Source organism: Mustela putorius, unplaced genomic scaffold (assembly GCF_011764305.1).
Source record: "Mustela putorius furo isolate JIRA1106 unplaced genomic scaffold, ASM1176430v1.1 tig00000145_pilon_pilon_pilon, whole genome shotgun sequence".
NCBI classification, from domain to species: Eukaryota; Metazoa; Chordata; class Mammalia; order Carnivora; family Mustelidae; genus Mustela; species Mustela putorius.
Window position 1 is genome coordinate 587,416 of NW_025421294.1, and position 22,229 is coordinate 609,644.

The 22,229-nt window shown below is 45.0% G+C and overlaps 1 protein-coding gene across 2 annotated transcripts in view; it reads left to right on the forward strand.

Annotated features, from left to right (window-relative positions):
* The window catches only part of ZNF366 (zinc finger protein 366), a 67,830-nt gene extending 51,935 nt beyond the window's left edge, over positions 1 to 15,895 (forward strand). For both annotated transcript variants that reach the window (XM_004764478.3, XM_013062480.2), the window contains exons 4-5: positions 8,761 to 8,935; positions 11,771 to 15,895. In XM_004764478.3, the coding sequence (XP_004764535.1) occupies positions 8,761 to 8,935; positions 11,771 to 12,330 (735 nt within the window). In that variant the 3' untranslated portion in view covers positions 12,331 to 15,895. The remainder of the gene's footprint in view (positions 1 to 8,760; positions 8,936 to 11,770) is intronic.
* The last annotated feature ends 6,334 nt before the right edge of the window (positions 15,896 to 22,229 follow it).

The window sequence follows — 22,229 nt, forward strand, 5'->3', positions numbered from 1 at the left end:
ACCACCTATGCTCACACCAGGCCTTAGCTGGTCCCTGAGAAGCCTGCCCTGTTTGTCTCACTGTGGAATCAGACTGTGCAGGGGGAGGAGGGAGCTAGTAAGGGAGATCTGAGGACGGAAGGCCCATTTGGGGAATGAGGTTGTTAGAGGGCGAAGGTGATGCAGAGAGTTCCCATTCCAGAAAGGAACAGTTGGGTATAGTCCTCTTCTTACAAGCCAATGAGTAGAATAGAGAAAGGAGTCAGAGAGGCTTCTAGCACTGCCCCTCCCTTCTCATAGCTCCTCTCTTGCCCTCCTGTCACTTGGACTGAGCCGTGTAATTTGAGGGCAGGTCTCCCAGGCAAGATGAATGAGATTCTGAGGTTAGCCCCTCTGATGACCTTAGAAATACTTGTTTGGGTCAAGGTGAGAGTAGTCATCTAAAGTGTTTCCCATTTGTTCCTAAGACCATGGAGGGCAAGGACTGAGCACCTTCATTAAAATGTCTGTATCACGTTAACTTGTTGGATTTTTATTTTATCACATGGGAGCTGGAGATTTGTAAAACTCAAGACAATGACTGGTATTACTTAGAAATGCTTGGGTTTTCCAGACTCTTCCCCACTCTTCCCATCCCCTCACTCTTCCCCTTCTCCACCTCCAGAGTGAGAAGGAATTTTGCTGAGGATTGGGTAGTTTAATTCAAGGAATGTACAGACACGTGTCATCCCCATGGTGAAGAGAGAGCGGAGGGGGAAGGAAAGGGGAATCACAACTTCAGTTGGAGCCTCTCTGTTTGAAATGAAGTTTTTCTTCTTAGTCACTGTATGTCTGATGGGGTCCCCATGATATGCTCCATCCATCCAAAGGGCTGTTCCTGCTTTAATCCCTCTGTAGCATGTCCCCTGCCCCCCCCCCTTGAAGGAACCCCCTGCGAAGCAAACGGCTTTCCTGTGTTGGCCGCTCCTGGACAGGGTGAGAGGGGTCAGGAACCAGAGCTTCCCTAGACCTGTATGAGCATTCTCTGGAGGTGGGGGAGGGAGGTTTCTCCCTCCAGCCCTTTCCTGCCACCCACTTGTGTTTCCCCTCTTTTCCTTCAAGTTCCCAGTGGTTTGAAAGTCAATTTATGTCCATCTTGAGTGATCTGAGCTCAAGGGGGAGGAAGCTGCCTGCAGACGGGGCTACATAATTCATAGTGCCTGGGGCAAAATGAAAATGTGAGGGCCCTTGTTCAAACATTATGAAGAATTTCAAGGTGGTAAACTCAGGACTCTTCTGAGTTGGGGCCTGTGTGACTGCATTGGTCACATGTCCATGGAGCCAGCCCTGACAGCATGAGCCTGGGGATTCCACCCACCTCTTTGCGCTCTCATTAGATACCTTGATTTCCCTCCCACTTCCCACTTGAGCCCTTGCTTTTAACGGAGCTGTTCCTGCCTGCTAGGGGTTTGCTGTCTCCTACAGTGGGGGTGCAAACAGGCTGTCGGTCACTCCGCATGCGTTACACTGAGTTTACTCTTGGGTTTTAAGCACGAACTGGGTTTTCTATCTTATCAACCGGTGGCCAAACATGTACCTTGTTAAAACATGAAGGGAGTCATGCTTGCTGTCCCTTCCATACGTGTTTAGTCCAACCAACTCCCACTTCTACCTCATCAATTCAGGTCCAGCAGTAGTGGTTAAACCAGGTGGAAAAATCTCTCTGAGACCAGGGATATGTCAGGGAGCACAGCAGCAACAGGAAAAGGGCTTACAGGCTGGGTTTGACCTGCGGATGCAGAGGCAGTTCTGTGTGCCTACCTCAAGGGCCTCAGAGGGGCCTGGAGGATTTCTTGAACCAGGTGGTATCTGAGGGTTTAGAAGGTTCTCTCTGGTACCAGTGTACAGAAGATTGCACATGGTAGTGCAAACTGGGCCCAATGATCAGTGAGCTAGTCCTGCTCAATGCTTTATGCCTCCCCTCATCCTCCATCCACCCCAGTGATGGTGCACCATACAGGGCTCAACAGGCACCTGAAGTTCCACTCCATGGTTTAGAAACTCAGTGTGACCTCTCCTTGAGCGTGCATTAGGCTCTGGATGCATACTTATACCACCAGCTTCCACAAAAGAGTCCTGCAGGATGAAATACCAGCTCTGAGATGATGTACAGTTTATATTCTTCAGTGGCAGATGGGCCTGTTGTGGGAATGAGATGAGTCATCTGCAGAAACCATCCTGGTTTTCCCAGGAGACCAAACTATGGGTCAGGAGGCTGCCTAGGAGAGTGTATCTATCTGTAGAAAAAATAAGTTGTTGTTGAAGGGTATTTTGTCAATCAGTTGGCTCTTCTCCATTCTTAGACATCTCTGAAACAAGAACAGGTGTCAGTCACCTCACTGAAGAGCCTTCTACCTCCAGGAAAGTGTCAGAAGCATCTCCCTTTCCCCATCTCCCTGTCCCATGTTCCTGCCAAGTGCTCCCCTGGTTGGTATCCTCTTTGTGTCATCACCTTTCTTCATTTCAAAGGAATTTCAGCACATGTCTGAGTTTCTAGAGTATGTGACAGGGCTCTGTGTGTTTGTAAACTAGCTCCAGATCCCACTGGAGGACTGGGTCATCTCAAGATGGTGTCTGCCACGTGCTGGAGGGCCATGTGCTCATCACTACAAAATTCACAGCCAGTCAGAGATGGGTGGCTGGCTGACTGCATAGTGATGTTGGAGAAGAGACCCAGAAAACGAAACCCAACGTTTCTCATGGGTAACAAGGAGGAGATAGTCCCTTTTCATGATTGGCATGGCTGGAAAAAGAGGCAGACCTTGCTCCACTCATGCTCCAAGAATTAGCTTTGTCTCTTTGACCCAAAACCTTGTAAAAAGGGGAGATTGTTTAAGTAACAGATTCTACTCTCTTGGGTTTCTCACCACTAAAAATCCTGGCTAACCTAGAAGTCCAGCCCCTGTTGTAACCTGGCCTGGCTCTCTCTGGCCCCATGCTCAGTGGACACAGCTGTCCACAGCAAGCGAAACATTCGCTCACTGTGGGATTAAGCATTAACAATGGGATGGAAAATCAGAGGAGAGGAAAGATTTTCCATTCTATATTTCTTTTTTTTTTTCCTTAAAAAAAAAAAAATTACTGCCCTTCTGGGCTCTTTTGCTATTGGCTTCACTTTTGGACTCCCTGCTTCTTGGAGCCAGCTGGAGTAGTTCCAAAGACCTGCGCCTGTAGACTTGAGCCATGTTTCACAAATATGCTTCCCAGATTCTGCGTAAGCACGCAGGGGTTGATCGGGATGCTATCCTTGTAGCAGCCACACTCCATAATAGCAAAGAACCAGCTGCCGTCTTTGGGAAACCTGTCCAGGAAAAGCAGCCATCCAGAGTTTCCGGGACAAATTCTCCTCTGAGATGGGTGAAGCCGGGAGCTGCCTAAGTTATGAGTCACCAGGTCATCTGCAGCCTCATCTGAGGCAGAGGCCTGAAGGTGGAGGGCAGAGTTGATAGAAGAGGAGGAGGTCTCCTTGGAAAGGGTCCCCACTGCCTTTGCCACCATGGCTCTGCTTCCCGTTCCAGCTCTTGGAGGCCCTGTGGGGGACAAACCAGTGGGGGGCATTTAGGGGCCCAGAACTTTGGGTCAGGGCTCTCAGACTGGCATGGAGAGGGTTAAGGCAGTGACCAGATAGCAGCCTTTTGGCAGCACAGCCCTCCTCAGCAGAAGGAAGGATATAGCTGTATGAACTGCCTGCTTCACAATGCCTCACATGTCCCCAGGGGCCCGCCTGCAAATAGATTTCATCTTGCTTTCTCTTGTACTTTTCAAAGCTTCCTGTTTTCTCACGGTCCTTTTGGACAGTTTACAGTCTCTCTCTCCCTCCCTCCCTCTCTCTCCCTTTGAGGAAAGGAACACCCTTCTTATTAAAAGAGAGAGAGAGAGAGAAGAATGTAAGGGAAGGGCAGCTGAGCAGAGGCCATTCTCCTCGGCTGCAGGCTTCGGCTCTTTGACCTTTTCTCTTAGAATAGGAAAACACAGGCTTCCTGGTGCATCTCAGTCCTCAGGCTCAGAGTAGCTGGTTGGCACGAAGTGGTGTGCCTCTTCTTGGCTCTGTGGGCCTCTGGCCCAGGGCAGCCTGCTGCCATCACCTCGTCTCTGCACGCAGCCGGCTTCTTGGTGTCGCTGGCTGTCTACATTGTCACTGCAGCTCACGGGAAGTGGCCTGAGGTGCCTCCAGGCCCTGGACAGGGAGGGAAGGGGTATGAGGAGGCCAAAATCTGAATAAGTGAGCTGGGCATCAGCCAGTTATTAAAAGGGCTGAGGATTGGGGAGCCACAGAAAGGGCTCTCCCAAAGGCTGCAATTCAGGATGAATCTTCTCTTTCCAACCACATTTCTCAGTGCAGTGTCAGACATAGCTCCTTCCATTTCTGTATGCCTCAAGTGACCTGGCGACTATTTACTCAAAGGACTCCTTACTTCATCCTCCTGTTAATATTTCCTCCAAATAATTAGTTTAAAAAACACTCTTCTTGGGGCACCTGGGTGGCTAAAGCCTCCGCCTTCCGCTCAGGTCATGATCCCAGGGTCCTGGGATCGAGCCCCACATCAGGCTCTCTGCTCAGTGGGGAGCCTGCTTCCTCCTCTCTCTGCCTGCCTCTCTGCCCACTTGTAATCTCTGTCTGTCAAATAAGTAAAATCTTAAAAAAAAAAAAAACAACCAACAAAAAACACTCTTCTCTCTAAAGATCTCTCGATTTCCAGAATGTGAGAGGCTACTATGTACATGTTAATGATGCTAATATTTACTGTTTAGCAAGCCCTTTACATGAATTATCTCATTTGATCCTTACAACAATCTTCATAAGAAACCATTATGGTCATTGACATTTTACAGAAGAGAAAATGGAGCAAGTTCTCTCTCCTTCTGTGGTCTCACTATCACCTCTCTGCTCTGCTATTTCCGAACCTAATGATTCATGCAACCCACTTTTAAAGGACAGTTCAAAACATTTGTTCCAATTTTCTATTAAATGTTGAGGTCCCCCTCCATTTAAAAAGTAAGCATAAAAGTGGGTCTTTGATGAAAAAGCTGAGATTTGAGATCAGAGGCACATGAATACCCTTCATTAGAGCAACTGAGGGTTCAGGAGGGACAGACCCATTGAAATGACCACCTGCACCATGAAATCTGAGACTTCACCATTCCAGGAGCTTCCTGACAGCCGCCCTAATTTAATCCCCCACAGACCTTGGCAGGAGATGATTCAGCAAGTCTTGACGTGGGTAAGCTCTTAGCCACATATCTCATGATTATAAGGGGCCTAGACATAGACTGACTGCATTTCCCAGGAGAAGAAACTAGCATTTTGGTGATCCTCCCCGACTCTTCTTCTTTCTTCCCGTCTACTTCCCCTTCTCTACTGTAATGACTCTTCTTGGAGCTCACATCTCAAACCCCACCCAAGGGTGCCATCTTCAATTCACCCAGTTCATTTTCTCTGGCCTCTTTTCACTAACAGGGAATAAGGGGACTCTGAATTTCACAGACATAAAGTACCTTCTACAATCATCTATTGTCATGTGAGGATGGTCTTCTGAGAAAGAAAAAGAGGCCAGATATTCTGGACAAGGACCAAAGGGTTTTGTGGAAGGGTCAGAAGTTGAAAGGAAGAAGCTAAGGGTTTCTACCACAGAGGTGTGAATAGTGTCTAGTATCTCAGGTCCTGAGTACTCATCCCTATCTATCCTTCTCCCACTAGGGATTCTGGTTTGTGAACTAGTGTGTATAGGGCTTATACGCATTTTAGTGGGAGAAAGGAAGAGATTTGGTGATGGCTGCTTTTTGGAATTTTTGCATGGGGTAGTGATACTTTCCTGACTTGTTTGCTTCTTCCTGCAACTAAATACTTAGGTATTTATTAAGTGTTATTGTGTGGATAACTCTGTGCTTGATCCTGAGGCTGACCACAAAGAAAAGGAAGGTACCCCTTGCATTTCAGAAAATAGCCTAGAGCTCCTTTAGTGTCCCAGACATCTTTATGAGTTGAGACACCCTCCTTCAACCCTGCAAAAGCTTTCCATTGGTGGGCCTGAAAGACTACCATAAACCATGAAGGGTAACTCTGTATGTAAATGGTTAACTTTACCAACAGCACAGAAATAAGTCTCCTCTACCAGTCACTCTCAGATAATAAAGCTGACCAGTCATCCCATCCCCCACTGTGGATCTTCCCCAAAACCATATGCTTTGAGTTCAGGGGACAATATCACTTTAATGTCCTGATATACTGTTGTACCACTAAAAATGTCCCACGATGTTTAGGAGTGAATGAATTGAGTCAGAAAAGCATTATGGTAGAAACACATTGTGCTATGTTAAAGGATCATAAAACATGGCTTGTTTAAAGCTAAGAAAGAATGTGGAAATTACTTATCAGTAGCCATTCTGGTGTGTGCATACCTCTGTGTGTTGGGGTGGGAGTGGGTTGGGTTGGGGAATGGGAAGGGAAGTGGGACCTCAGAGTAGATGAACTGCATTATTCCTCTGACCTTCAAGTCACAGTAGCTGTGGCAACAACAAATAGTTGGTCATTATCACAACGGTGATCACTGTGTTGCCTGTAGTTTAAGGCTGAATAAAGTCCCTGAAAATAATGAAGAGATTTTATTCTGTATGAACACAAAAACAAACAGCACCCTATACATTCCTCAAGGTTAGGCTAAAATTCCATCTCCTTTATAAAAACCCTTTCAGACAAGTCCAGCTTCTAATACCTTAGCAACTAGAGATAGTAACTAAAGGCAGAATCTCCCCTTTATAGGAGCCAAGTCCAGAAGGCACCCATCTCTTCAATTTTGTCTGGATTAAACTAGCATGAGACCCATTCAAGCTTGGACTAGTAGAGTAGTCTAATCTTGCAGCCTCCTGCTCATTTCCTCCTATGTGTCTTATGCTTAACCACCCAGGGCTTGTGCTGTTTTCAGATCTTTTGCTGCAACCTCACCCCAAATAATCAGGAACCATCCCACAAACCAAAGGAGATAAACTTTTTTCTAAAAAGATTCATGAGTGGAAATTCCTAATACAGAATCTCTAGACTTAAAGCTTGCTTTCCTCCCTAGCCAGGAGGGAGAACTAGATAAACTAAGCTAAGCTAATAAACAGTACTGTACCAGAACTTCCACACACGTGCCAAGCTGAGTCACAGATTGATTCATCTTACCAGATCGTCTCTACTAAGAATAAAAGAAAGCAAGTGTCCATCCCACATGTAGGGCTTCTCCCCGGGACATTAAAATGAGACCAACACTCCCAGCTGTTTCCCTCTTGGGTCACCTTTTCCCCATGAATGTGGTGTGCAGATGCACTGAATACCGAGCGTGGGACACCAGTATGTCAAATTCATTCTTGCCAGTAAGGATGTTAAAAGGGAAAAAAGTACTTAAAACCCCCAAATATGAATCATTTACAAATACAGAACCAATTAGTTATTATCTATGCGAGGATTGTCTGCGACAGAGTTGTCATCCCAGCTGGCTGTCTCTTACCACCCAGCATTCTTTTCGGTTGGCCTCCCAAGGTCACTGTTAGGTCTACCCATTTTGCAGGGCCAGCTTAACTCTTACTTCCTAGGCCATTCAGAATCCACAACACTGTCCCTGAAAATATCTCTCCATGAGAAAGGAAAACTGGGGTCAGCTCAGGGGACACTGTACCCCAAGACCTCTCTCCAAGCCATCTCTCCCCTCATCTCAGTGCCCTCACAACATGGGCCTCCGAGGTTGGAGAGGGAAGGGAAACATTGCTCCCTTAACTCTGGCCTTAGCACAGACAGAAAACCTTCTTTCTCTTTTTCTCAGCACAGCCAAGGAAGGGCCGGATTCTCCAAACCCTTCTTACAAAAGAAGTTGGAGAACCACCGTTCTAACCCAACACATATCTGCACTTTGCTGGAAAAAGAAATGACAAAAGGACAAAAAGAAAGGAACAAATAAAACACATTTACTTTTTGTATAGCTGAGATAATATTTTCAGTATTTCAAATCTCTCCGCACAGACAAGACGCATTCCTTCCTTTAGGTCTCTATTTGTTTCTTCTAATTTTGACACCCGTCCCCACAAGAAGCCAATTAAAAAATTAGAAAGACATTGCACGATACAGTCTAACAAAAAAGTTATGTTGAGGGGACACAGGACGGTGTGGTGTTTGACCATATGGCCTCTGGTGGCTAGTGGCCTTAGTTCATGTCCCCAGCTCCAGCACCCATTAGCTGTGTGCCTTGGCCAAAGTGCCTTCATCCCTCAGTTTGTCTGTCTGCAAAATGGGAGTGATAACAGTACCCAACTCAGGGGACTGATGTGGGAATTAGATGTGATACTCTACAGTGGACTTGGGACAGTATCTTCCATGCTATAATGCTCCATAAGCATTAAACAAGCAATCATATACTTACTCTTAAAGTGAAGCATACTTGGAGATTTGCTTTTCAGATCAGGCCTTCTACTTTTCTACAGCTTACATCAAAATGAAGCTATAATAGGTTTGCGAGTTTTGCCTTATGTTTAATGTAATAGGGACACAATCTCAGGAGTCCGTCCCTACCGGCTTCCCCTCTGAGCCTAGGCACCATCCACGCCCTCCCTGATGTCACTGGGGACCTTTCACTTGGAGGTCACTTCAAATGCCAGGATCCCCCACAAAGTCAAAGCACGTTCATCCTTACTCAGGCCCGGGTATGGGATTATCTGGCAGGGTCCACTGCCACAACTGACCTGTCTTCCCCTCATCATTGTTTCTGACAGCTGTGTGGAAAGGAATTCAACCGGATGCACAACCTCATGGGTCACATGCACCTGCATTCCGACAGCAAACCCTTCAAGTGTCTTTACTGTCCGAGCAAATTCACCCTAAAGGGGAACCTGACACGCCACATGAAAGTCAAGCATGGGGTCATGGAGCGGGGCCTCCATTCTCAAGGTAATCTCTCCTCCAGGAAGCACCCAAGGCTGCTGAGACCATTGGATAACAAAAGGGAGCTGAATTTGGTTTTAGGGGGGCTTTATTTTGGGGGGCTATTCCTATTGTTGAAAAGGGATCATAATTTTCAAGACACAGCAGAGAAGGAAGAGGCTTACAATATGACTATAACAAATACAGTGCCACTATCTGAAGGTAATATGTAGAAGTGAATTATAGAGGAGAGATTGGAATATCAGAATGATGCCAGTCAGTACTGTTATTAGTTTTGGCTCTTGACACCACATCAGGTGTCTTGGCTCCTTCAATCTTTCAACAACTCAGGGTGAGAGGAACTTCTATTACCCCCATTTTACAGTTGGGAGGCTTCATGATTTTCGCAAAGCTGCTCAACTCAAAAGGGGCAGAGTCAACATTTGAACACAGACCTTTACAACCCTAAAGCCTTTAGTGGGTCCTTTTCATCACTCTGCAGTTAAAGAACATGTGATTTTTCTTTCCTTTCTAAGAAACAGGTCTGTAAGCTCCTCGTTGGCAGAAATGTGTGTGTAGCAGGCTAGGTCTCCTGCGTTCACAACCAGAGGCACCCAGGGACAGTTTTCCTGCTTGGTGGGGCTAACTGGCCCATATGCAGAGCAAGCACCACCGCCTCCCACACTGAGGCCTCACTGAACTGATAAAACAGTCTTACCTCTTTCATTTTCTCACTCCCAGGCCTTTAGCCTTGAAGAGTCTATGTTCCCGATCTGCTAAATTCAGCAGGTTGCTCTCTAGTTCCTTAATCAACAGGTCCTTCAACAGACAGGCAAGAAATGCACTTCTATTCCAAACAGCACACTACGTGCTGATGAAGAGACTGGGGAAGTGAGACCATCTTTGCTCCCTGGAAGGTCCATGTACGGGAGAGCAGACACACAGTGATGTAACCTATGAAATCCTATGACCTGCTGTTTTCTGATACAGCTGTGATGACAGCACAGACTGTTTGTGCCCACAATTTCACAGACTAGCCTGTGTTAGTCCCGTTTTATATGAAGAGACCAAGACCAAGAGGCACTATAAAGCGTTCGATGTCCAACACCAAAGTCTGAAGGCAGAACTGGGATTCCAACTGCCAAATTTCTGAATGAAGCCGGTGCTCCCTACACTAGGTGAACACGTGGGGTGATCCATTCATGTTAGCTGTTTCTCCTTCCCCTTCTCAGAGGTGGTCAAATAGGCACACGTATTCATAAATATGATATTCATATATACCCACAGCATGAAACAGAACGATTATAGTTTTTCTGGTTTTCATGGCACCCACTGAGCTCACACTGCTCCTGGCTGACAGGGAGCTGTGGCCATCGCAAAACAAAGGCTAGAGTTTATGCAAAAAACCCTGAAAAAATTCTGGTTAAAAAACAAAAGCCGTTTTCTTTCTCCAAACTGGTTTTCTCCTGAATTATTCTTTGCATCTCTAGCTGTCTGAGCCAATTTCCAACATAGGCCTGGATTTTTCCAGAAGGTGAAGTTTGTTCAATCACTGGGGCTGGGGACAGAAAGCAATCAGGAGACAGTCCTCCATTTGAGAGCCTAACCTGGTCACTGTATCTTACCCCAATTGGGGTCTTAAATCCTAAAAGGCACCTAACGACTCTGTCATTCTTTTGGAAAAATAAAGAGCATCACTATATATCAGAGAGATGCTTTGAAAGTTAACAGACTTTCAACAATTTTAATGTTTTCATCTACAAAAGGTGTTAGCACTTTTTCACTCTAGTGTTTGAAATGGCTCAAAAATCATGAGTCAGATTAAAAAGATCCTCCCTGTGCCCCTTATATGATCAAAGCTATAGACATCTCCATTGCCTGACAATATCATAAGGCAGGCTGAGTTGGACTTCTGTCTCCTTTCTGTGCCCCCACCCTGGACGCCTGATTGTCCCCACCTCCTCCTCAGGGCCTGGCTGCTGGCTTATCAGGAGCAGAGACCTTCAAGATCAAACCAGGCGGAGCCTTACCATGTGTTTGTTGGCTCCTGAAAAATCCCTCCCTGCAGGGCCCTCAAAATGAAACTCAGAGTGAGAGCCTTTCACAGGGCTGTGCCCAACAGCAGGGATACTCGTGGTTGGACACAGGGGCTTTGGATCTCTCTGTGCCCTCTCTATCCTATTTCTGCTCAGGGGCCTGGTTATGGAGTGGCCTCCTTGGCCCCAAATGGTATATATATATTTTTCAAGATGATAATATCTTTCTTACAATTTTATCTTTTTCTCATGGCAAAATATATGCTCATGGAAAATAATGAGAAATGTATTAGAAGTGAAAAGAAAAATATGTCAGAATCACCTAATGTTTGAGATTTTGACATAAATCCTTCCAGCAAATGTGGTGATGAACATCCTTATGCATTTTGTGCACCTGTCTGACTATTTTCATAGTTTCAGTCCTCAATGGTATAATTGCTAAGTCAAGCTATGCTTATTTTAAGCTTTTGGCACGTGTCGCCCAATTTACCTTAAAGGAGTTATACTGATGTAAACTACATCTGTAACAAGGCCCATCTGTCCACAGTCTTACTGGGAATTTACTTTTATTTATTTTTATTTTATTTTAATCTAGTTTAATTTTTTTAAGTAGGCTCCACACCCAGTATGGAGCCCAGTGTGCGGCTTGAACTCATGACCTGAGCTGAAATCAAGAATGGGATGCTTAACCGACAGAGCCTCCCAGGCGCCCCTGGGAATTTGTTTTTAAAATGTAAAATCAAACTATACTAAATGGCCCTGGGTACCATCCAATGACCTATTTTCACAGCTTTTCCTGGGGCCTGAATATTACTTTTTATTACAGGTTTTGGAAGGGGGAGAATTGCCCTGGCCCAGACGGCAGGAGTACTCAGGAGTCTGGAGCAGGAGGAGCCCTTTGACCTTTCCCAGAAGCGTGGGCTGAAGGGGCCAGTGTTCCAGTCAGATGGGGAGAGCGCCCGGGGCAGCTCCTGCCATGAGGAAGAGGAGGAGGACACCAGCTGTGAGGTGGGAGGAAACAGCCCAGGTCTGGCCCCCCAGAGCAGGCAGCCCTGCACTCCCCACAATCTACCCGTGCAGCCCGAGCAGGCTCCCAGGGCACTCAAGGACACCTGCGAGGAGGAGGAGGAAGAGGAGGAGGCCGAGGCTGAGGAGGACAAGCCAAAAGGAGAGCACCAGGAGAGGAGCAAGGACAGCCTCGGGGCAGAGGGCAGCCAGGAGAGAGAATTGGCTGGGAGAGAAGAGTGTCTCCGCCTCAGGGCTCTGCAGAGTGCCCGGCGGGGGCCCTCCTTTTCTGATTACTTGTACTTCAAACACCGAGATGAGAGTTTAAAAGAATTACTGGAGAGGAAAATGGAAAAACAAGCAGTGCTTTTAGGTATCTAAGTGGACAGTTTTAAAATTGCATTTGGAAAATGAGAACTAGGCAGCTCAAATATAACTTTCTGCATGAGCTGTCATTTGCTGGAGACCAGCGAATGGTGCAAATCTTTACAAATGGCTCAAGACTACATGACTGGGGGTTTATCCTCAGTCATGTAAATGCTTCTCAGGTCTTTCCCTGGGCCCTTGGTTTCTAACAGCCATGCAGGGTCCTCTTCAGTGCTATTTTATACAACTCCTCTATAATAGACTGTCCATATTCTAGATACCTAATTGCAAGCTGATGCTGAGGTGCTTTTCAGAAATTCTCTTTTCCTTTGACTAATATGCAATACATGGTAAATTTCCTTTTAGTTGCAAAAATATGGTGCTTGATATGTTACCTTATTAATGATGATTTAGTTGAATGTGTGGAAGTAATAATCTTTTTCTAGATAGATAAAAATGTTAGTAGTTGTATATATGAAAATCACCTTTATTAAATAAGCCAACATACCAGAGACGACAAGGAGAGTGAGGTATTGAAGAGGATATTCTCAAGTAATTGGTGCAGATATAAGAGAGAAAGTTCAAGAAAATACAAACTTTAGCTAATGGAAAACCAGCAGTACTTAGATTCCTGCCTGGGTCTGCCTCATTTGGCATCAGCTCATTAGATGTGGCATTTGGAGCATATTTTCAGGGGCCCCCAAAGTGGTCAGCACCTGCAGGCTAACCTCTTGTGTCCTGAGTAGAGCTCCCTCCTGGAGATCTTGCTCTGAGGCCCTAGGCCCCATAAAGTAACTGCAGAAGTTGTCGCCTTAGGAGCAGTGGATTTCTCCTCAGCACTGAACTAGGGGTGTGGGGAGGAAGCCTGGCCATCTAACTGCTGCTTATTTAGACTGTCAGAATAGCCATCAGCTCATTACTGCTAAGGGAGATGCTGGATTGTGTTCTCAATGCTGCCAGCACGTTAGAATCATCTAGGGGAACTTCAAATATATATATCAATGCTGAGGCCTCAACCTCTGAGATTCTGATTTAGTTTGGCCTAGACTGGATCCCCAGCTATGGTCTTTTCTAAAAGTCTTCCCCAAATGATTCTTCTGTGCAGGAAGATGGAGAAAGACTGACTGGGCTAATAGGGTGGTTCCCAAGACCCCTCCTTTGGACTCCATAAATATGTATTTCTGGCTTCAGACTCATTAAAATACAGAGCAGGAGACCTTGAAATCATACTGCTAGCTTAGGGCTTCTTACCTGATCTGGAAGAGCCTCACAAGGACACAGACACACGTATGTGTGCATGCGCGTACGTGCACGTGCGCGCGCACACACACACACACATACACACTCTGTAGAAACACACACTCTTTTTATTAGAAGATGATGCCTGTGATGTTTATGGTCACCTAATATGTTTAAAAATACATAGCCAGCCTACAGTGACTCGGTATCTCTCCCTAGATGCTTGAATCATGATTCTAGTAGGTGGCGATGACTGTCCTGGGTGGGTCGAACCCAGCTGTAGGCTTTCCTTAGGCACGGCTGCCAAGTAAAGCAGGGGTCAAGGGACATCGCAGACTGACCATAAGCAGTAACCCTCTGGTACTGTGTCTAAGTAAAAACTGCCTCTTGGTTAGTAGTTTCAACTCTTACTGATAGAGCTAGGTACTGTTTCTTGTGTTGCTTTCTCTCCTCCTAAAGTTCCAGTACATTCCTTGAGAAGACCCGGCCCATCTCTGATGGCTGGATGCCAGCTTTTTCTCTTGGCCAAGGTTCCCCCTGAGCCTCATCCACTTCTAATCATCCCCACCCCCCACCCCTGCCCTCACTGAGCGCTTTGTCAATCCCTGACACATTTCCCTTGCCCCCTTGCCTAAAACTCTTTCTTTTCAACCTCACCACCACCGCAAAGTGCCAAAGCTGTTTGGGTTTCCTACCCACTCATCTCCTGAGATCAGGCTCCCACAAAGGGATGCTGAAGGGAATAGTGTGGGTTTCTGTGGGTACAAACCTAATTCTGTGCCGGGAAAATGTACCAAGTCCTCAGAGGCATGGCTTGCCTTCTGTTCATTATTAATATAGCTCATTAGTGCCTCTGGTAAAATCATGCAGGAGGCTGGCAACATCTGTGAGGCCTCCAACTCTCAGGGTCCTGTCACAAGTTCATTCTCTCAGTAGCCTATAGTAATTGAAGACAGACTTCCATGGTGCTCTGGGTATGCCTTGCCAGAACCAGGAAATCTAGATTACCAAACTCTAGTCTTCTCCAACCAAATGAATCATGTGAGAATGTTCGAGGATCAAGTTTATGTTGAGATGGAGAGAGTATGGTCTAGAATGGTGGTTTCCAAACTGTGGATCGAGGAGCCAGAGGTCTCTCTTAGGCCCCTCCAAAGCTGCTAGGGGAGAAGGAGAAACTCTCAGCGCCCATACCCATTGCACTCAAAGTGGCTCACATTTCATCTGTTTCTCATGTTAGCCTTCCAAGTAAAATTTCATTTTGAGGGAGAAAAAAGATGTCTAAGAAAAGTAATTTAAAAAGTGTGAGGAAGTATATTATAAAGCCTGTTTTTAGTTCTTGACTCTGGGTATGAGAGACTTAATTAGATCTAGCCCGATGGTAAATATACACTGACTTTGTAAGAATTAAGGCTAAATCTTGGTTTTGTATAATATTGAGTGGCCAAAATCCTGATTTGCCTGGACCGACCCTGGTTTATAACTCTGCCCCAGGATAATTACTAAGAGCATCACCTCAGCTCTCAAAAGTATCCCAGTTGGGGTGCTGAATTCTATGAACACCCATGCACAAGTGCAGAGCGAAGGGAAGGGTTGGCCAACCTTGCCTACTGGGCTAATGAATAATAATGCAAACCTGAAGGACAGCACATGGGGATCACCCCGAGAGAATTCAGGGTAAAACCATCCAAGGCTATCAGCTCTCTAAGGGCTAGAGCAGCATAACATTCACCTTCTTGTGACACTCTGAAAATAGGTCACTACCGAACACTCTCCAGGATTTTGACCGCTGTCACTCTGAAACAGCCAACTGACTAGCCAAGTGGCGTATTTTTCTTTTATCCTTTTTCTTCAGGCCTATGATTACCTCCCTGTTTTTGCCTTCTAATTCCTTCCATTCTTTCTTTAAAAAAAAAATTTTTGACTCCCCATTGGCCATTAGACTGAGGCTGATCATTCATAACCCCACAAGGGGAACTGGAATATTTGTATATGAGTAGCTGCGTGAGAAAGTCCAATGTGCATACTGTATTTATTAAGCCCGAAAGGCATTTAATAAAATATTAACATTGCATTTTGAATCTTGATCTTTGCTTTGCTAGAACAAAATGTAACAGAGCTAACATTTAAAAATCCTTCACATATTTGGACAACATTACACCAAATGTTGATTTTGTACAGAACTCTGGCTTGCTATTTAAATACTAAAATTCCAAGTATGTAGTACCCCAAGTTGTGAATATCGCTTTCTGCTTCAGTGAAAAAGCAGTTTACCTGAAAATAGCATGTAACCTATATTTTGTTAATTTAAGCAAATAAAGACATGTTGAAAAGGCTGAGTCAATTATTTGCACATACCTGAAATTTTGCAAGGAAGCTACGATTATCAGTGTCTCACTCCTGCCCTTATCCCTTTTGCCAGGGTGGTTCCTTTTGGAGCTTCAACCCCAGGGATATACAGATTTTGGAGTCTCCCTGTCTCAAGGCTTCAGAAAGGATTCATGAGCCTCAGATAATCCGCAGGAGGGATGACACCTTCTTCATCCTCTTTTTCTTTCCCATTCAGAAAAACTAGTTCTGGAAGGGTGTTATGAGGAAGTAGGAAGTGAGCAACAAGATGGCCTTCCTCTGTGTTAAGTTCTTTGTAGGATAAAGTTGAACCAAGAGGCCATGTACCATACTGGACATGAGCACCAATTCTGGTGTCAGCTTCCTGGGTCCAAAGTCCAGCTCTCCTACTTGCAATCTTTGACCAGTTTGTGAACCTCTCTGTGCCTGTTTCTTCACCTGTAAAATGGGATTAGGAACCTTACTCACCAAGTTGTTTGTAGGTTAACTGAGTCAATTGTGCAAGACACCTGAAAAGTGCCTGGCTCATGGTGCATGCTGTGTAAGAATTCACCATTAACTGTCTCCAGCAAAGTGGCCAGAAGACAGAACACTCAGCTCTTCTTCTCAGCCCACAAAGCTGTGTTGGCAAGGAAAGTCCCCAATTCTGAGAGTGCTTCACTTTTAAACATCATACACTGTTCTATGCCATGCATGGTGCCAGGTGATCACACACTTGATTTTATTCAAACCTCACACAACCCTAAGAGACAAATGTTGTTATTTCCATTTTACTGATGAAGAAATGGAGGTTCAGCAGAGTGAAATAAGTTGCTTCAAACAAATTGCCTCCAAAGCATGTACCGGGTTGGTTTCTTTGGAAGTAGATGATGAGACAAATCTGGGTGCAAGATGTTTACCAGGGATTAGCCCTGGTGAAAACAAAGGGGAGGAGAGAAGGCTGAGTAAAGAGAGAGGACGAGCTGTGATACAGGCCTGACAAAGGCTCACTCAACAGAGCAGATGGCTCACAGCCATGATTGGCCATCAGAGTTGTGCCATGTTGGGTAGAGATGCTCAGGGCTTTGCACAGCCTTCTTGCTCAGTTATGAGGTATGGGCTACCCTGGAAAGGGCACAGCCTCAGACAGTGTGACTCTGTAGCAGGGACAGACCCTGAAGGAGCCAGTGGCTAGAGGCTATCTACTGACTGACAGCTCCATACAAGCCCTTCCTTGGAGACACACTGCTTGCCCCATCCCTGTGTCTACTACAGTCTACCCCTGGCATTACTCCAGTACACTCATCCATGTGCATTCATGGAATATCTCCTCAGGGATACGAGTGGGCCTCTCTTTCTGAAGGAAAACTTAGAAGAGGAAGATGAGTAGGATAAACTTTAGCCCTCACTGTTGTCATTAGTCTAGGAGACACAGCTGATACTCCTTCTTCCTCCATTACCTGTCTGGATCATTGTCACCATCAGATACCACCTCCACTAGTTTCAGTGGCTTTTTAATTAGTGTGACCCAGAGTCTCATTCCCAAGGGGTCTGAGCCTTGACCACCAAGTTGCTATAGATTACAAGTTTGTGTCCTCCCACCCCCAATTTATATGTTGAAGCCCTGATCGCTGGTATGATGGTATTTGGAGGTAAGCCTTTGGGAAATCATTAGATTTAGAAGAAGTCATAAACTTGGAAGCTGCTCCTGATGGGATTAGTGCCCTTACAAGAAGAGGAGGAAACCAAGAGTTCTCTCTTTCTCTACCACTTGAAGACATGGCATGAAGACAAACCACAAAGCTGATCCTTAACCAGATACAGAACCTGTCAACACTTTGATCTTACAATTCCCAACCTCCAGAACTCTGAGAAATAAGTGTTTATTGCTTAAACTACCTAGTCTGTGATATTGTGTTATAGCAGTCCAATTGGATGAAGACATACGGCCTTTTCAGAATGAGGTTGCTGTTCTTGTTCATTTGTAGTCACAAGTAGGAAAGGAAGTACCAAAAGAAACCCAATTGGGTGACCTGGGTTCCATATGTATTCCTCCATGACGCATTTTGTAATCACAGCCTTCTCCCTCCTGATGATTGGGTTGATTACCTCTGCCAGAATGGTGACTCCATTCCTTGTTTGCTGGTCCCCGGAAACAAGGAACAAAAAATGCCTAGACGGCAGCTGTAGCTTCTAATGCAAAGGTACCCTTGCTAAATCCACAGGTGAAAGGGTATTCCTTTTTGAGGATGAGAATTTCTAACCCTGCAGAACCCAGAGTTACAGGAATGAGAAATCTAATAGTGTGTTACTATCAGTATTGACCGGGGTGGTGGTGGGGGGCAGATTCCTGTCTCTACCTTTGGAAGTATGGGTCTGTTCCTATGATGAAAAAAAACACTGACTCTTCAAGATGGAAAGGCCTCAATACAGTTAATGTCTCACTAATTGATTAATTGATCTTCCTGAACAATGGTGCCATATTGGAAGATCAGCATCAGTTTTTGTGGCTGGCATGTTGGATATTCAGTAGTGATAAGGGTTAGATCAGACTTGGTAAATGTACTTTATGTTGTTAGGTGCATGTGTAGCCTCCATATCTATCACTGTGGCTACTTCATTCATATGTGGTGGGGGGGGGTTGTTTATTTTAGCACTGGGGTGGTTGTTGATAAGGGTTGAATTCAACTAGCAATGTCATTGTCTGTCTGGTTTTTTAATGTCTCCTCCATAGTGCATGCTACCTGGTGAATGTTAACATGTGATGCAGATTTTCATTCTTCTGTTCATTTGCTTATGTCCATCTACCCTAAATAATAGTGAATACCTACTTTAATTAGAGTGGTCTGAAAAAGTGACATTTAATTTGGGAACTTTAGAATATAAGGAGGCTGGGGTGCCTGGGTGGCTCAGTGGGTTAAGCCCCTGCCTTTGGCTCAGGTCATGATCTCAGGGTCCTGGGATCAAGTCCCACATGGGGCTCTCTGCTCAGCGGGGAGCCTACTTCTCCCTCTCTCTCTGCCTGCCTCTCTGCCTACTTGTGATCTCTGTCTCTCTGTCAAATAAATAAAATATTTGAAAAAAAAATAAAAAGAATATAAGGAGCCATCCATGGGGAAAGCCAGGGGAAGGGCATTCCAGACAGAGCAGACAGCATGTGCAAAGGGCAATGGTATAGGGAACATGGCCAAGGAGAGAAGACACTGTGGTTGCACACAGCAGGAACAAGAGAGTGATGTAAGGAGAGGCTGGCATGCAAAGGCACTGAGCAAGGGGGCTGAAATGATGAGATTCACATGTTCTAAAGCTCATTCTGGCTGTAGTGTGGAGGACAGATTAGAAGGAAGCCAGGATGATGTTGGGAGACGACTAAGAAGCAGTTTTAATAGCCTGTGAGAGGTAACATCGGCCTTGATTAAGGAGGTAGCAAGGAAGAGTTATAAGTGAATGGTTCAAAAGCTCTTTTGGGGGTCGAATTGATTTGTTCTATTGAAGACTAATTGTCATAATAACAAAAATGTATATTTTTCTAAATACAAAATAAAATGCCACTTACTACAAAGTCCATCTCCTCACATAATGATAGAAAGGATGAATCAGAGTCTCAGAGCTATCCTAAAACCCATTCTCTTCACTCAGTTGGCAGGACAGCATACTTACCAAGTAATGTAGGTAGAATTAAGCCCATCTGGTTTCTTGGGGTTTGCTCTGGGTTACAGTTCTGATGAAATAAATAGTCAGGACCAAAGAAATCAGTGAAGCTTTTCAGACGCAGAGCCTGGGAAGGAATGGTGGAAGTGAGGACAAATGAGCACACGGTCAGAAATCCGAGAACTAAGGAAAGACGCTAGAACTCCAAGACGGTAAGTGAGGCTGCAAAAAGTCCTTTTGGTCTCTGTAGGCCCTGAGGACATCTCTGATGCAGCCAGTAAAATAAGGCATGTTAATAACAATGAACTTGCCTGTTTATTAACTAGATGCCCTCCAAATAACATTTTCCTTTGAAGCTCTTCAAAGGGCAAGAGTACCGTCATCAGGAAATTTTTATCCAGCGCACATAGTCTTCAGCAACAATGCAGGACAAATGAGATGTTGTCATATTTTAAGTCCCCAACTGAATTGGCCCACAGCACCACAGTCAACACCTGAAGAAAAAGTAAAACATAAAAACATGTGGAAGGAATTGGTTCCTATCCTTAAGGAATGCACAGTTCCTAGCAAGGACTATGGAGGTTGGCAGGAGCATGGCTAATGGTTTTTTCAAATCTCCACAAAGCCTTCAAACTGAAAACTGTCTTCCTTGTGAAAACCCAGGTGTGAACACAGCCTGAATCATGAAATGCTGCGGCATTTCATAGTTTTGCACAGCAGAGCTGAGCCAAAAGTAACTTCCAAGCCCATTACAAACTTGCTGTGCAAGTGGAGGAAGACACGTTCATTTGAGAGCTGGGGAGTGACCCTTATAGGGTCCCAGGGGACCCAGTATCAGTGGTGCTCACTGCTTCCTCTTCCCTGGATGCAACAATATATTAAGAGAGAAAAAAAAAAGAGGAGGCTGGTTCTTTTCATGATTTTCCTTTTTAATTTTTGTTGAAAATGGAACTGTGTTCTCTTGATCCTTCAAACAAATGGAAGGGAAGTGGAAGCCCAAAAGTTTCTCTTAGGCTCCCCAGAGAGGGGGGCTGCGTTTGTAGTGCGATGTGGGAAAAGTCCTTGTGTATCTGCCACATTGTCACGTCGTACCAGAGTGATTTGCAGTAGGAAGTGTGGGATGAATACAATTTTTATGTAAGAGAAAGTGAAGGAGCCCCAGTCTTTGAATCCAAAGATCTCAGTTTGCCCTTCCTCCCTATGACGTGCTTCTCCTGACCACAGCACACCCTGCCCCCCATCCTCATTAGATGATGAAAGAAACACAAGAACACTCTCTGAACTTGACCCAAACATTGTCCAGCCAGAAATCTTTGTTATTCAGAATGCCCTTGGGTAGAGAAGGGGGGACAGGAGGGAGCTTGGAAGGACAAGCCTGAGAATACAGAGAAGCATTGCGAAGGGGGTCATTAAAGTTTCTGGCATCCCACCTGAAGAATCATTTTAAACCGATGTTTGCAATAGGAATTGCAAACTGGGTACATCTTAATAAACAACTGATCTTTGGAAGGAAACTGAAGAGATGCATTAAGAGACATCTAAAAGGATTATAAAGATACTTCTCTAAATTCAGCAATTCATCATTTCAAGCAAACTGGCAAATAATTTTGTTTCTTCTTCCAGAAAGTAGTAATAACAAAACTGTTCTCCAACTTCTGTCAGAAGAGGGGATGGCTGAGGTAAAATCTATTAATCATTCTGGACTTGCAATGATAGCTGTGTCATTCGCCTTTGTTGAAGGACAGCTTCCCCTCCAACCTGTCGCAAGCCGAGTGAAGAAAATAGCTTTGCTTCTCAAATCAGGCTAATGTTTAAAATCCTCAGCCATGGTTTTGCAAGACTATAGACCCAGAGCATTGAGTCAACTGCCTCTTCTGAAAAACCAGCTGAAAATAAAAGGAATATGAAATCCCCAGTGATAGTAGAGTCTTTAAAGGAAGAAAAAGCAAAAATCAAAGCAAGGTTAGGCAGAGACTTAGAAAGAGATCATTACAATGCCAGCCTGTCAGGGGACTTTTCATAAACATCATTGAGAATAATGCTGCATCTCTAGGAAGTAGGCACCACCGAAAGGGTCTAATCCCCTCAGAAGTCACTCTAAGCCCCTATGGAGACACAGATGATTTTGTGGATCTCAAAGGGCTCATCTTACTTCTTTCTGAAAGCTCTGCAGGCCTCCAGGATGCTAATCCCCTTACCTTCCAGAGGCGACGCTTCACTTTTGATCTCAGGTTTATCTAATCAAATCATTTGCCTTATTTGGACTGTTAACTCCCTGAGCAAAGGGCTTGCCCACCACCACATCCTCTCCAAGTTTTTAGGCCAACCAGAGATTGGATGTGACTGCTATCTCTGCTTCTTCTTGGGATACTATAAGAAGGGTATGAGATCGATACATGAGGTGACAAGAAAGATCCTGCAAAGGGACCTACACAAAATGATGCTGTTCAGAAATATACATCTTTCCATGAAGGTTAAACTCTACAGAGAAGGAGGAGCTTCCAGAATGGTCCTGTGAGGATCTCACTGAAACCTCAACCCCAGAGAGACATCTATTAAACTATTAAAAGTAGCAGAGACAATCATACAAAAATCTCCGGAGAGGGGCCAGAAAGGGCTTACAATAATTTAAGTATTATTTATTCAACCACACCTAAGGAAACTCAATAGGGAGAGTAAAAGACATGGCTGCACCCATC